Source organism: Gordionus sp. m RMFG-2023, chromosome 4 (assembly GCF_954871325.1).
Source record: "Gordionus sp. m RMFG-2023 chromosome 4, tfGorSpeb1-WG-v2, whole genome shotgun sequence".
NCBI lineage: Eukaryota > Metazoa > Nematomorpha > Gordioida > Chordodea > Parachordodidae > Gordionus > Gordionus sp. m RMFG-2023.
In genome coordinates, this window is record NC_088778.1 from 31,266,723 (window position 1) to 31,280,208 (window position 13,486).

Sequence of the window (13,486 nt, forward strand, 5' to 3'; positions counted from 1 at the left end):
TGTCTTCAGTAAAATTAGCTGCTATTTCTATACTAGGTGAAGTTATATTTTCTAGCACACTCATTAAGACATCTAAATTCGCGTAATTGTCGACATCGAGTTTAAGTAAGAATTGTGCATTGTCGCAATAAGTGGATACCCATTTGAAAAGAGCGCCTGTTTTATAAGATAAATTTTTGTAACTCTCGACGAAAGTAGCTTGTATGATATCACCATGCACTATTGATTCGATGTCTATAGCTAACTGAACTTCTTTTCTCTGCTTATTACAATTGTTATTCCACCTATCCAGTTTTGTCTTAGACATTTTTGCTAATATTTCTTCTGATATATCCATCTTTGGTTCGAAAATTCCCAAAATAAACACAGCCTTAACCTTACAAACAACTGTTTCGTTACGAGAATTATTGAAAGTTAAATAACTCCCGATATAAGTGGCCCTATTGGAGTAACTTAATTTCAAATATGCAGATATAGATGATGCCCATATTTTTCTCAATTTTTGCCTTACCTCAAAATCATCGGGTTTGCTGAGTATACCTATGATTAGAGACATTTGTTTAATTGGTTTATAATATTGATCATTAATGTCATATTTATCTTTAAAATATTCTCTATTTTCAGACATGTTCATTCCATCATTTATTATTTTTATATAATTTTGGAATAAGGAGGTGATAAAACTATTAGTGCTCCGGGTATTGGTATCAGTATTAGAAAAATACGTTTGAGAAGATTTTCCATAAGAAGAAAAATCATAACTCCAACCCATGCCAGAACATAATTCAGAGGCGTTGTGGATAAAGAAAGCCTTGGGAATATCTAACAATGGGAATCTTTTATATAGACTGGTGTTAGAGTTTTCATCTAAGAACTCATATGGTCTCTTTCTAATTTCTTCTAATTCAGTATTATCATAATAATTAATTTGTTGGCCAGTACCGCTAATATTCTGGCGACATCTAGAACGATTAGACTTACCACGATTCATACAAAGGTTGTTATTGGATAATTTTTGCCAATTTTGAAAGTTGATCTTAAATTGATCGGAATAAATATTGAGGTGAGATTTTAAGTAAGGTTCCATTTTGATGTATTTTAGGGTTGAATAGAAAAATGTTGTTAAGAGGACAATGAGAATGATACGCAACAATTTTTTAATGCTTGTCAATGAAAACCCTACTTTTAAAATAAGTGTTTTTATTAGATGATGGAAGCAATATAATTGAAAGCCATGATTCATATTATATCGATTGTAAATAAGATGCTTAAGAAAATATATATAAATATTAAATTAGAACTAAATATGGGCCCAAAAAAAGTATGCATGAAGGTACAAATGTATGTCAAGGAACATATTTTCAAATATATTTTTTATATATAAGGAAACAAAAAAAAGTTTATTTTTATTTTTGAAAATTAAAGAAATATGATAGTAAAAGTTAACATTTTTTTTCTTCTAATATTTTAAAGGATATAAATGTAAATAAACTAAATAAAAATTATTTAAACCCTAAATCTTTCTTTCTATCTTTACAATTATATAATATTTAATAAATTTTAGTGTTGTTAAAAGTTAATTTTGAAATGTAACTAGTTATATTAATATGAAACATTTACTCTATTCTAAATCTTATCTCCCAGGCGCGTACGCAGGAATTTACTATAGGGAAAGGGGAGGGGGTGAAAATTAAATTTTTTTAGAATTATTCTAGGAGTTATTCAAGATAATCTTAAGTTTCATAAAAATTATTAGGACTATTGACTATAAAATATTGACAATTTCTAATACAAAAATTTAAATTTATGATAAAATATTATATGTTAAAAATCTTCATAAAAAAAAATATTAACTTTTTAATTATTTTAAATGTGATATATAAATTTAAATTATATTTTTATTTTTTTTTAAAATGTGGAAAAATAGATTGATTCATAAAAACATTCTTTAGAATTTTGTAATATATATATATAAACTTACTTATGAAATAATTGTATGTAGAGTATTATAAATTTATAAATATGTATTCAATCTTCTTTAGGATTGAGCTTATTTTTCTTCACAGTATTCTATTTTCAGAAGTAGTGCTAATCAGTAGTGCTGTGAAACGGTTCGATTTGTGCCTATTTGTTAAAAAATGGGTAATTTAGCATTTTATCCAGAAAAATATCGCTCAAACCTGAAGATTCGCGCTATAAATGGCACAAAGTTTTGGACATCTATTAGCGAAATCTTGAGGGTTACTTTTGTGGCCAGAATATTGAGTTAGTAATTTTTTGAAAAGCGGCTGAAATCGAGCCATTTAACAAACACTTGCTTTCATCTATTTCTCATAGTCTAAATCAAATCGATGTCATTACTCTGTAATTATTAAACTTTAGTTTTTATAGTGAAAAAGTTTCAAATAATTTTGTGGGAACCAGGGAAAATTTGAAATCTTTATTATTTGGTAGAATAAATTAGTTTTGTATTTATTTCTGCTGTATAAATGTGATATAAAAAAAATGTAAAATTGGAATATATATTTTCTTAGCAAAAGAGCGAAATCGGAAAACTTAATTTACCATCTATTTTGAAATTTTTTTTAAAAAACATATTTTTAAATTTACATTATATTTTACTAATCAAATAAAATTATTTTATTAAATATCGTGTTACTTCATATTAATTTCATGAGATGACTTAAGTAGCGCGTTTGCTCTTTTTGAATATATAATAATATACCACGAAAAAGTAGGACAATTATTTGGTATTCATTTATTGAAAAATTTAACATACAATAAACAAAAAAAAATTAATTTTTAAGGATATTTTACCAATTGTATACTAATTTTAAACTTAAAAAAAAGTTATTATTATTAGATAGATGGCCAAAAAACTATACAGTAACCTTTACGCCATACTAAATAGATTGTTCACTAACAAAAGGATTTTAATTAAAAAAATAAAGGGCCTTTGTATATTAATCGGAATATTTCTTACGGTATATGTCTTTCAAAATGAAAAAGTTTTTTTAAGTTACAAAAAATTACACGAAAACTACAACATCTCCAAATCGATACTTAATCAAACGTTACATAATTTACCAGAATATTGGTTTCCCGATGAATCAGACATATCTCCAACAATAACAGATATAACGTTTGATAAAACTAAAATTGTATTACTATGGACACCCTTTTTCAGTGACGATACGTGGGATATTAAAAATATGGGAAGAGCCCCGTTTAAAAATTGCAAATATTCATCGTGCTCCATTTTGAACAATAAAACTTATTTGTCAAATTCAGATGCCCTCATATTTCATTTAAGGGATATGGAATTCCAGGATTTGCCATTTAAAAATCGTTCGTATGAACAAATATGGATATTTTATATGATGGTAAATAAATAAAAAAATTTTTTTTGATATTTTAACTTTATGATAACATAGATATATATATATTAATTTAATCTGTCGGACAAGAATTGGAGTATTACACTTGGCAATCTTCAGGTGCGAAATTTAATTGATTAATCTCCAATATAAAAATAGTAATGTTTTGGCTAAATATGAAAATTTTATATGATGGTAATAAAAAAAAACAAATCTTGATATTTTAACTTTATGATAACATAGATATATATATATTAATTTAATCCGTCGGACAAGAATTGGAGTATTACACTTGGCAAACTTCAGGTGCGAAATTTAAATGATTAATCTCCAATATAAAAATAGTAATGTTTTGGCTAAATATGGATATTTTATATGATGGTAATAAAAAAAACAAAAAATAAATTTTGATATTTTTACTTTATGAATATATATTAATTTAATCCGTCGGGCCACAATTGAAGTGTTCCACTTGGCAATCTTTACTATTTTTGAGTCAGGTGCGAAATTTAATTGATTAATCTCCAATAAAAAAATAGTAAGTTTTGGCTAATCAAATATGGATATTTTATATGATGGTAATCAAAAACAAAAAACAAATTTCGATATTTTTACTTTATGATAATATATACTGATATTAATTTAAACCGTCGTACCAGAATTGAAGTGTTCCACTTGGCACTTGGCAATCTTTACTATTTTTGAGTCAGGTGCGAAATTTAATTGATTAATCTCCAATATAAAAATAGTAATGTTTTGGCTAATCAAATATGGATATTTTATATGATGGTAGTCAAAAACAAAAAACAAATTTTGATATTTTTACTTTATGATAATATATATATATTAATTTAATCCGTCGGGAGAATTGGAATGGTGCACTTGGCAATCTTTTACTATTTTTGAGTCAGGTGTGAAATTCAATTGATTAATCTCTAAATATACAAATCAAAAATCGATTTGTTTAAGCTAATTTTTTTATCATTTTACTTACAACCTTTTTTATTTTTTAAATTTTAAAATAAAAGAAAAGAAAAGAAAAAAAAAATACTCTAATAAAATGCATGGTAAAAATAAAATAAAAAAATACTATTAAATAATTGAAATGACTTTTCATTCAGCCAAGATATTATTTCTAAGAAATAAGTTTGAATTAAATAGAGATTGTGCGTTAAAATTTTATATAACTTTGATGATTTATAAGTATAGTTATACTGAAAGGTTTATTTTGAATTTATAATAATTAATTGTACATAAATAAAATACACCAATATTGTAATAATTCCTAAAGTGTTTAATTTGATTAGTATTGTTAAACGGCCTGGTTTGAATCTATTTTAAAAGAGAACCATTAGCCAAAATAATATTATGTACACCTGGAGATTCTGCTCAAAGATGGCAGGTTTTAACCTAAATTCGTCAAATCTAGAGGATAATTTTTATGGCTAAAATCTTAGTCAGGCATAGGGCTGTTTAACAGCACCAAATTTGACCCAATTGCATTTGGATTTCGGCGAATAAATATGCTCGCATAAAATTTTTATATGCCATCATTTAAAATTTAATGAATTACCTCTCAATTTTTTATTTATATAGATATATATATAAATTTTTACTACATATTTAAATCTTGTACTTTAAAATAGTATTTCATAATTTGGCACGTGAAGCGCACTCCAATTCTGGACCGACGATATTCAAATTCCATTTATTTGTATATATTTAAAACCTTTCCCTTAGCTTACAATAATACAAAGCGACGTTATCTTAGGCAAAATATTCGCGTATTTTATGTAGGATTGTTAATCGGCTCCATTCCTAAAAACAGCTAACTCAATATTTTTAGCCAAAAAAAAATGTTATGAAGTCTCGAGAATTCGTTAATAGATGTTCAAACATTTCTAACATCTTATGAGGAGCAAAATCTCCAGCCTTGCGCGATATTTTTGGCTAAAATATTGGGTTTACCCGTTTTTAAAAATCGAACCTTTTATCAACACTATTGCCTGCGAATACAAAGGCTAATTATTGTAGGTAAAACTTTGTGACAAAAAATTAATTTACTAATGTCAATGTTAATTGTCAAAGACTGATGATCATCACAAACTCATTCGTTCGATTTATTCGAGTTATTTTATTTATCATCATAGGTATGGGCAAAATTTTTTATATAATTATATTCTTTTACAAACATATAAATATAAATATATATAAAATGGTTAGGAATCACCTATTCTGACTTGCTCAATTAATCCGGAGGAAATTTGCAATTTGGAGAAATACGATTACGTCTTCAACTGGACCGTCACCTATTTACCCGAATCGGATATCACCAAACCATACTACAGCTTTCTGAAATTCGAATTTATAAAATTGAAATCCAAGGTTTCCAACAGTTACAAAACCTATTCGAAAGACAAAAAAGATTTGGCTGTCAGTGTTATAAGCAATTGCATGGCAAATAATTATCGACTTAGTAAGTGTATTATATTTTATTTTTTTTTTAAAAAAAAGGGGGGGGGGGAGGTTGTTGTATTCATTATGCTATTTAGGAAGTTTCTGTAGAGAGGAAATACTAAATACCTAAAAAATTCGAAAATAGTATTTATTTAAATACAAACCAATGACGAATAATTTTTGCATTTTTTATAGTATATTTGTTGGCGCCAATGTGTTTATTTTTTTTCAACTTTAAATCATTTTTTGAGCGCGTTTTTTTTTAAGAAATTTAAAAATCTGATTTCACCGGAAATGTATGCTGTGAATTTCAGATAATTTTATTTTTAATGAACTTTTAAACTTGATATAATTTATATTAGACTCTCCATTTATTTTTTTTATATATAAATTACAAATGATTTAAAGGTTAACATCAAAATTGTCTACAATTCTTAAGATAGGTATTCCATGAAGGCACACATTTCCGGTAAAATCAGATTTTTAAATTTAAAAAAAAAACGCGATCAAAAAAAAATGATTTAAAGTTGAAAAAATAGCACATTGCCGGAAAAAAAACGTTATTGACGCTAACGTATATATACCACTATTTAAATAAAATTTTTATTATTGATCATTTACAGAAATTCTGACAATTATTTAAATGATATCATCGTATTCGAAAATTCTCCATTTTTTTATTTTTGGTTGAAACCAATTCAACTTCACTTATATAATGGTTCTTTTAATTCCTTCAAAAAATTTATATTGGTTCAGTTACTTTGCGGTTCATATATTTATAATGGTTTTGTTTCGAGATTTATTAGAGTTCACTCCGGGTCCCTGATTATACTTTAGCTCATTTAACTTGAGTATTTGCTTTTTGGTCCTTTGTCCCAGGCTAAATAGCATTTGTTAATTTGCTTACATTAATGCTCATTTATTATTAAATTTTTCTAAACTAAATTTTCCTATTTATTATACATTTTGAGTATTTTTTTTTATTAAATTAGTTCCTTTGGACACGCTTTGGCACTTTTTGTGACCTTTTAGGTGAAACTTTAGGCGAAATCTTGGGCCAAAAAATACTTTAAAAAATCGTTGAAGATTTATTTTTCAAATTTAATTTAAGAATGACAAAATTTTTTATATTGCTAAAAAAAAATTCACTATAATATATTCAATTTAAAAAAAAATTATGTTTTAGCTTATATCAAAGAAATCCAGGATCATATCTCTTCAATCCAAAATAACAGTATATCTTTATTTTTAATATTTATAATATATACACCGATTCGCCCAATTTGGTCCACAACCATCATAAATTGCAAATATTGGCATTCAAACAAGAAAATTAAATTTATGCATAAAATTTAATTATGGATTCACATGAGGGTCGTAATAGGAAAGGGCGAGAACGCAGTTTCCTGAAGCCAATATGAAATTTATTTTTAGGATATATAAGAAAAACAAATATAGGAGGAAATGACATTTCGGGCTCTTTCCGAAAATTTGAGTTAAACGATATTTTAGCATATTATTTATGTTTTTTAATCATGATATAAACATAAATATATTTTATTATAAAACAATGTACAGTATTAAATTTATTTAATTAAAGAATGAAAAGCTACAATAATACTGATAATTTTATCATGTAAGTATAAATAAAAAAATAATTGCCACCTTAATACTTAAAGGGGTTGCGATCGAACTGAGATCAAAATAGTTACCTATTTCCTAGTTCAGAGATCTGTGACATCTTAGCCAAACCGGCTACTTAAAAAATGATGATTTTTTCTTTGTAACTTCAACTTATATGTAAAAAGTATAATAAATATTATTTTTTCTAGAGATTTCGTTTTCTTATTTTAATTTTTTCTTAAAATAATTTGTCGATGATATAACCGTTTTCGATGATTTCTCTGATTGATTACACTGCAAATACATTGAATCCCATTAGATTTTTTTTATATATTTTAGATGTATGAATTGATTTTCTTCATAGGTCAGGATTGTAAGCTTTTAAACCCATTAATTGTATAAAACTTTCCAATGTATGACAAATAATCCCAGTAAAGTAACTTATAAGGAGTATCTGTATATGAACATAAATGAGAATCGGAATATTTATATTATCTAGTTGAAAAAGATTAACCCCATTTTTTTGTGAGAATAATAAGCTCTATATCTATGAGAATTATCTTTTATTTTCTAAAACTTTGTTAAACATGCGTGCATAAATGATGCAAAGTTCAGGCATGGTTAATAATAAGAGGAAATAGGGGGAGTTACTTTATTAATCTTAGAATTTAATGGACAGTTCAAACTTGGGTGAAATCGGGTGTAAAACATTTTTTAAACAAAGAGATAAAAATTATAATTTAATTTAGACCATAAAATAATTTATTTTTTAATAAATTTATTTAGAATTATAGAAAAATGCTTAAAAATAATTTTCCTAGTCATATTATATTTTTTCTATCGTGTACAAAAGAGAGCGAACGAGTTCGTAGACTTGAGGTGCTTGGCGGATGTTCTAAGCGATTCACCGGCAATGGCTCTTGGATCTGTGACGAGTCGAAAGATGAATCCGTAAAAGAAGTTTGCATGCAAAACTTAATCTCCAGTTACAAATTTTATTTGGCGTTCGAGAACTCTAATTGCGCCCATTATATAACAGAAAAAGTGTTCCGAGCGCTCTCCGCGGGCACGGTTCCCGTAGTGTTTGGAGCTCGATATTCTGAATATGTCAGGATAGCGCCCCCATTTTCTTTTATTTACGTGGCCTCGCCCTTGGCTACGAAAACGGATGGAGTCATCGGTAGTTTTATATTTATTTCATATATTATTTATATGTCGCAATTTATGTGAGGATCGTAATTACTAGCAATTATTCTAGATTTCTATGCGGTCTTTAGGAAATGCTGATTCTAAGTGTTTTTTTTAAAGTGAGTTGGTTAAAATGTTTGTTTCTATTTTTGTATTTCATTACCCTTTTAATATCCTATCTTTTACTATTTAAAATTGTATGCAATGGCAAACTAAAATAAATGGCCTCATCATCATAATTCAGAAAATAAAAATAATTTTCAGGCTCCGACAGAATATTTATTTCAACTTTCCTCGCTCTAACTAAAAGAAAAATTGAAAAATAATTTTAACCACAGGGAGTAAAACAAGAAGTTTTTTATGAGGAATTTATATTTGTTTCAAATTAATTCAAGCTTATATCAAAAAATATGTTATATTTATTAAAGGAACATTTAAAATTTTAGTGAATCCTTTCTTCTATCCATAAGAATTTTGAAAATTGGTATTTGTTTTTTATTTCCAATAAAAAGTTAAATTGCGATTCAAGAATAAGGTAATATCCCATATTTTTTTCATTTATAGAACAATTTACTTAATTTATTAAAATTGGTTTATGATACAATTAAATAAAAATTAACAGAGTTGTTAAAGGATCTAGATATAAAAATGTGGTATCTTCTAGATCCTGTATCTAGATATAAAAATGTGGTATCTTCTAGATATAAAAATGTGATATCTCCTAGATCCTGTATCTAGATATAAAAATGTGGTATCTGTATCTAGATAGATTTTTGATTAAAATATCTGTATCTAGATAGATTTTTGATTAAAATATCTGTATCTAGATTAGAGACCTTCATGGGCCTAGTTTTTAGGACCAAGCCTGACCCAGGCCAATCGTAAAAAAAAATTTTAAGCCCAGGCCCGGCCGGGCCCGTTTTTAATATTTAAAAAAATTCCAAAGCCTGGCCCAAGCCCGCTATAATATTTAAAAATTTTCCCAAGCCCGGCCCAAGCCCATAAAATTATTTTATGTATACTTAACTTATGCTGAAGTAATACTAATAGAAATATAATATTTTATTTACTAATAATATATATATATATAATATTAATAAATGATATAAACAAAATTTTAATTTATATTTTCAAATTATCATTTAAAAATAATATATTATCTACAATTTCGTTATTTAAATTTGTTCTTCTTCAATAACCCTTCCAATAGTACTGAAATTCCGTTCACTGGAAACATTAGATGCTGGAATTGCATGAATTTTTTTGGCTAATCTTGCCAATTTTGGCAAGATTTTTTCATGCTTCTTCCACCAATCTAGGATGCAGTCATCATAGTTGATATCCTCTTCATTTAGCTGAATATCCATATATAAATTAATCTCATCAGCATCCGTCTCATTATGAATTGTATCATCCTCCCATGTGAAGACATATCCAATAATGAGAATGAAGCTAAAAATATTATATAGCTAAAAATATTTATAAAGAATAAATTAATGGTAGCTCTAGTAATCCTCGAAGTTTGGCCATCTTTGGGAACATTTTTGGGAATATTCCCTGATTTTCGCTGTTTCGTGTTCAGGCCGTTGTGTTAAGTTAAGTAAAATTATACCAATTTCCGATTTAAAAAATATATACTCTCCCAAGGTGTATAGGAAATTTGATAAATAACACTAATAAAATCAGAATGATTTGTTATATTTATCCTATTAAATATCCTTAAAATAAGCTAAATTTGGATTTAAAAATTTAGGCCCAAGCCCTATTGCAAAAATTTCCAACGAACCCAAGCCCGCTAAAAAATTTATAATTAGGCCCAAGCCCGGCCCATGAAGGTCTCTAATCTAGATATTATTTTAGACGATGTATCTGTATCTAGATCCATTTAAAAAGTATCTTTTGACAACTCTGAAAATTAATTTAAAAAAATAAAATATCTATTTTTTTCAAAAAAAATAAGACATATAATTAAAGCTATTTAAAAACAATTATTAATGTTAAATGTAGCGGTTTTCTTTTCGTAGTTTTTCTTGCAAATTCCTCAAAAATCATTAAGTTTCGAGATCTCTAACCCTCTCGTATTCCGAATAACCGCATAACTTACGACTTGTGTTGTTAAACGGCTAGCTCAATATTTTACCCAGAAAAATATTGCCTCTAAGCCTCGAAATTTTGCTAACAAATGTCTAGACCTTTGTGTCATCTATGAGAAAACTATTCAGGTTTGTGCAATATTATTCAGGATAAAATAATGAGTTAGCCGTTTTTAAAAATCGACTCAAATAGAGTCGTTTAACAACACTACTTACGGCACACCTATAATGTAATGTATTTTTTTCAAATTATATAAGGCAATCGATCTCAAGATGATTCATCGACTAGAGTTAACAATCAAGAGATACCAAAAAATCACCCTTATTTTTATCTCAACAATACGATAGAACTGGCTAAATACCTATTAAAATTAGATTTAAACGACACGCTTTATAGCGAGTATCACGCTTGGAGAAAGGAATACGCTATAGTACCGAGAATAGATGATGAATATCTATGCCAAATCTGTAAACATTTGCATCTCGGGGATATCCCTAACAAATCTTACAAAATATCCGAGTGGTGGAATAGGGAAAGAGATTGTAATCCTCATTGATTTCTTAAGGATACGAAAGGGGAAATCTTTTTTTCAAAAAAAATGGATGTTCAATTTAATTCTCAAATTTTATTTGCTTTTCATCTTTTATTTATTTGGATTGCAATGTTAATATAAGAAATTTATAAAGTTTGAAAATATTGTGATTTTCATGATGGAATACGAATATTGAATATTATGCCCATAAAAATGATATATTTAAAATTCCTTCTAAAATTGAATTTTCCCTCATTTCTTTTGCTAATTTTATTAATAAATGGATTGGGCTTTATTTTCTAAATTAGTGAAAAAATATATTATATATCATTTTACTAGTTATTTTCACCCAAAAATGTGGCATATGTATCCTGTTACACTTTTATAAAAAGAATCTATATCTAGATACTATTTTAGCGGTATCTGTACTTATTTTTAGATATTTTATTTTACGTTTTTCTATATTATAATAATATTCGAATCAACTTCAAAATTATGTCCAAGCTTATTTCATTAAAAACTAACCAGACACATTTTATTTTATGAAATGGATGACGATTTTGAGAACGAACTAGACCTTAAGTTTTCTTTTGGTTGGGGATATATTTAGAGTTCTAGATTAGCGGAGATAATTTCCCCAAAAATCTCTCGAGTGTTGCCATACTCCCTTTTCCCAATGAGGACACATTTTGGACTGGAATTATGCCTAAGAGAACTTTGTCACTTAATTACACGAATATATGGTGGCATTACTTAGTTGACTTAACATGATTTGGACCAAAGAACATAAATATTTGTCCCGTGCCTATTAATTACTACAATTTTAAGAAGATGAGAAAACATTTCCTCGATTCTTATAAAAATGAGTTATTTTTTAGCCATTTTTTTAATAAAAAAAACATGGTATATTAATTTTTTATAAAATATATTATTTATTATATAAATACTTTTATTTAATTCGTAATATAAATTATATATTTAAAGAAAGGAAGGAAGGAAGGAAGGAAGGAAGGAAGGAAGGAAGGAAGGAAGGAAGGAAGGAAGGAAGGAAGGAAGGAAGGAAGGAAGGAAGGAAGGAAGGAAGGAAGGAAGGAAGGAAGGAAGGAAGGAAGGAAGGAAGGAAGGAAGGAAGGAAGGAAGGAAGAAAGAAAAAAAGAAAGAGAAAGTGAAAGAAAGGGTGCTTTTCAATATTAAAAACACAAATAGAAAATGCCTGAAAAGTAGTGTTGTTAAACGGCTCGTTTTGAGCCGATTTTTAAAAACGGCTAACTCAATATTTCAGAAAAACATTACGCAGGCCTAAAGATTTTGCTCATAGAAGGAACAAAGGTCTAGGCATATATTCTCGAAATCTCGAAGCTTATAGCAATATTTTTCTGTCTAAAATATTGAGTTAGCCGTTTTAAAAAATCGGCTTAAAATGAGCCGTTTAACAACATTACTGAAAATATCATTTAAGAAAAATCGATCAAGAGGAAAATAAGAAGAAAAAAAAATTATGGAGAAAATGTTTCAAGGGAAAAAAAAGTTAATAAAATATCAAGGGGAAAAAAAGTGAAATAAAATTAGGGGGAAAAAAATATATAACAATAATCATATTATATTTTTAAAAAATTAAGATTAAACAACTTAGGGTAAAAATTTTTAAGCTAATTTGGACCACTATCCACTTGGGCCATGGGCAAATCAATAAATTTGGGATTGTACTGTGTCTCATCCTTCCCCGCTAATAATAATAGCAACCTGCTTACTAAAGCAGAGATTAAAATAATATATAAATACAAAAGCCTCGGCAATTTCGTATTCTCACCAATAGCAACATCGGACAGTTCGTTCCTATAACTAAAAAAATTTTTTAAATTAAATTTAGCTCATAATATTAAATCGCAATAAAAAATTCCTATTCCTTTAGACAGAACATGCATATCAATATTTTTACATTTTAACTATTGTTCCCTTTTTAGGAACCCAACGATGTTTTTCTTAAAATTATTTATTTTTTAAAGTTTTATATTATTTTTGGTTTTTACATTTTTATCCGTGCGAGAAAAAAAAAACTATGGAAAGAATATTTCAAAGAAAAAGAAACAGATAGAAAAGAAAAAAACTTAGTTATAAAAAGATTGTGAGAATAAATCTCAAAGCTGACTTCAAGGAATAATCAAGTAAACTTATTAGGAAAAAATAAATTATAAGCGCTAAAGCTAGCAAAAAT

At 27.1% G+C, this 13,486-nt stretch overlaps 1 protein-coding gene across 1 annotated transcript; it reads left to right on the forward strand.

Annotated features, from left to right (window-relative positions):
* The first annotated feature begins 2,867 nt into the window (after nucleotides 1-2,867).
* Nucleotides 2,868-8,412, forward strand: LOC135928829 (uncharacterized). Its single transcript, XM_065465293.1, has 3 exons — nucleotides 2,868-3,383; nucleotides 5,601-5,816; nucleotides 8,311-8,412. The coding sequence occupies exons 1-3, from the start codon at nucleotides 2,868-2,870 to the stop codon at nucleotides 8,410-8,412; spliced, it is 834 nt and encodes a 277-aa protein (XP_065321365.1).
* Nucleotides 8,413-13,486: the final 5,074 nt, after the last annotated feature.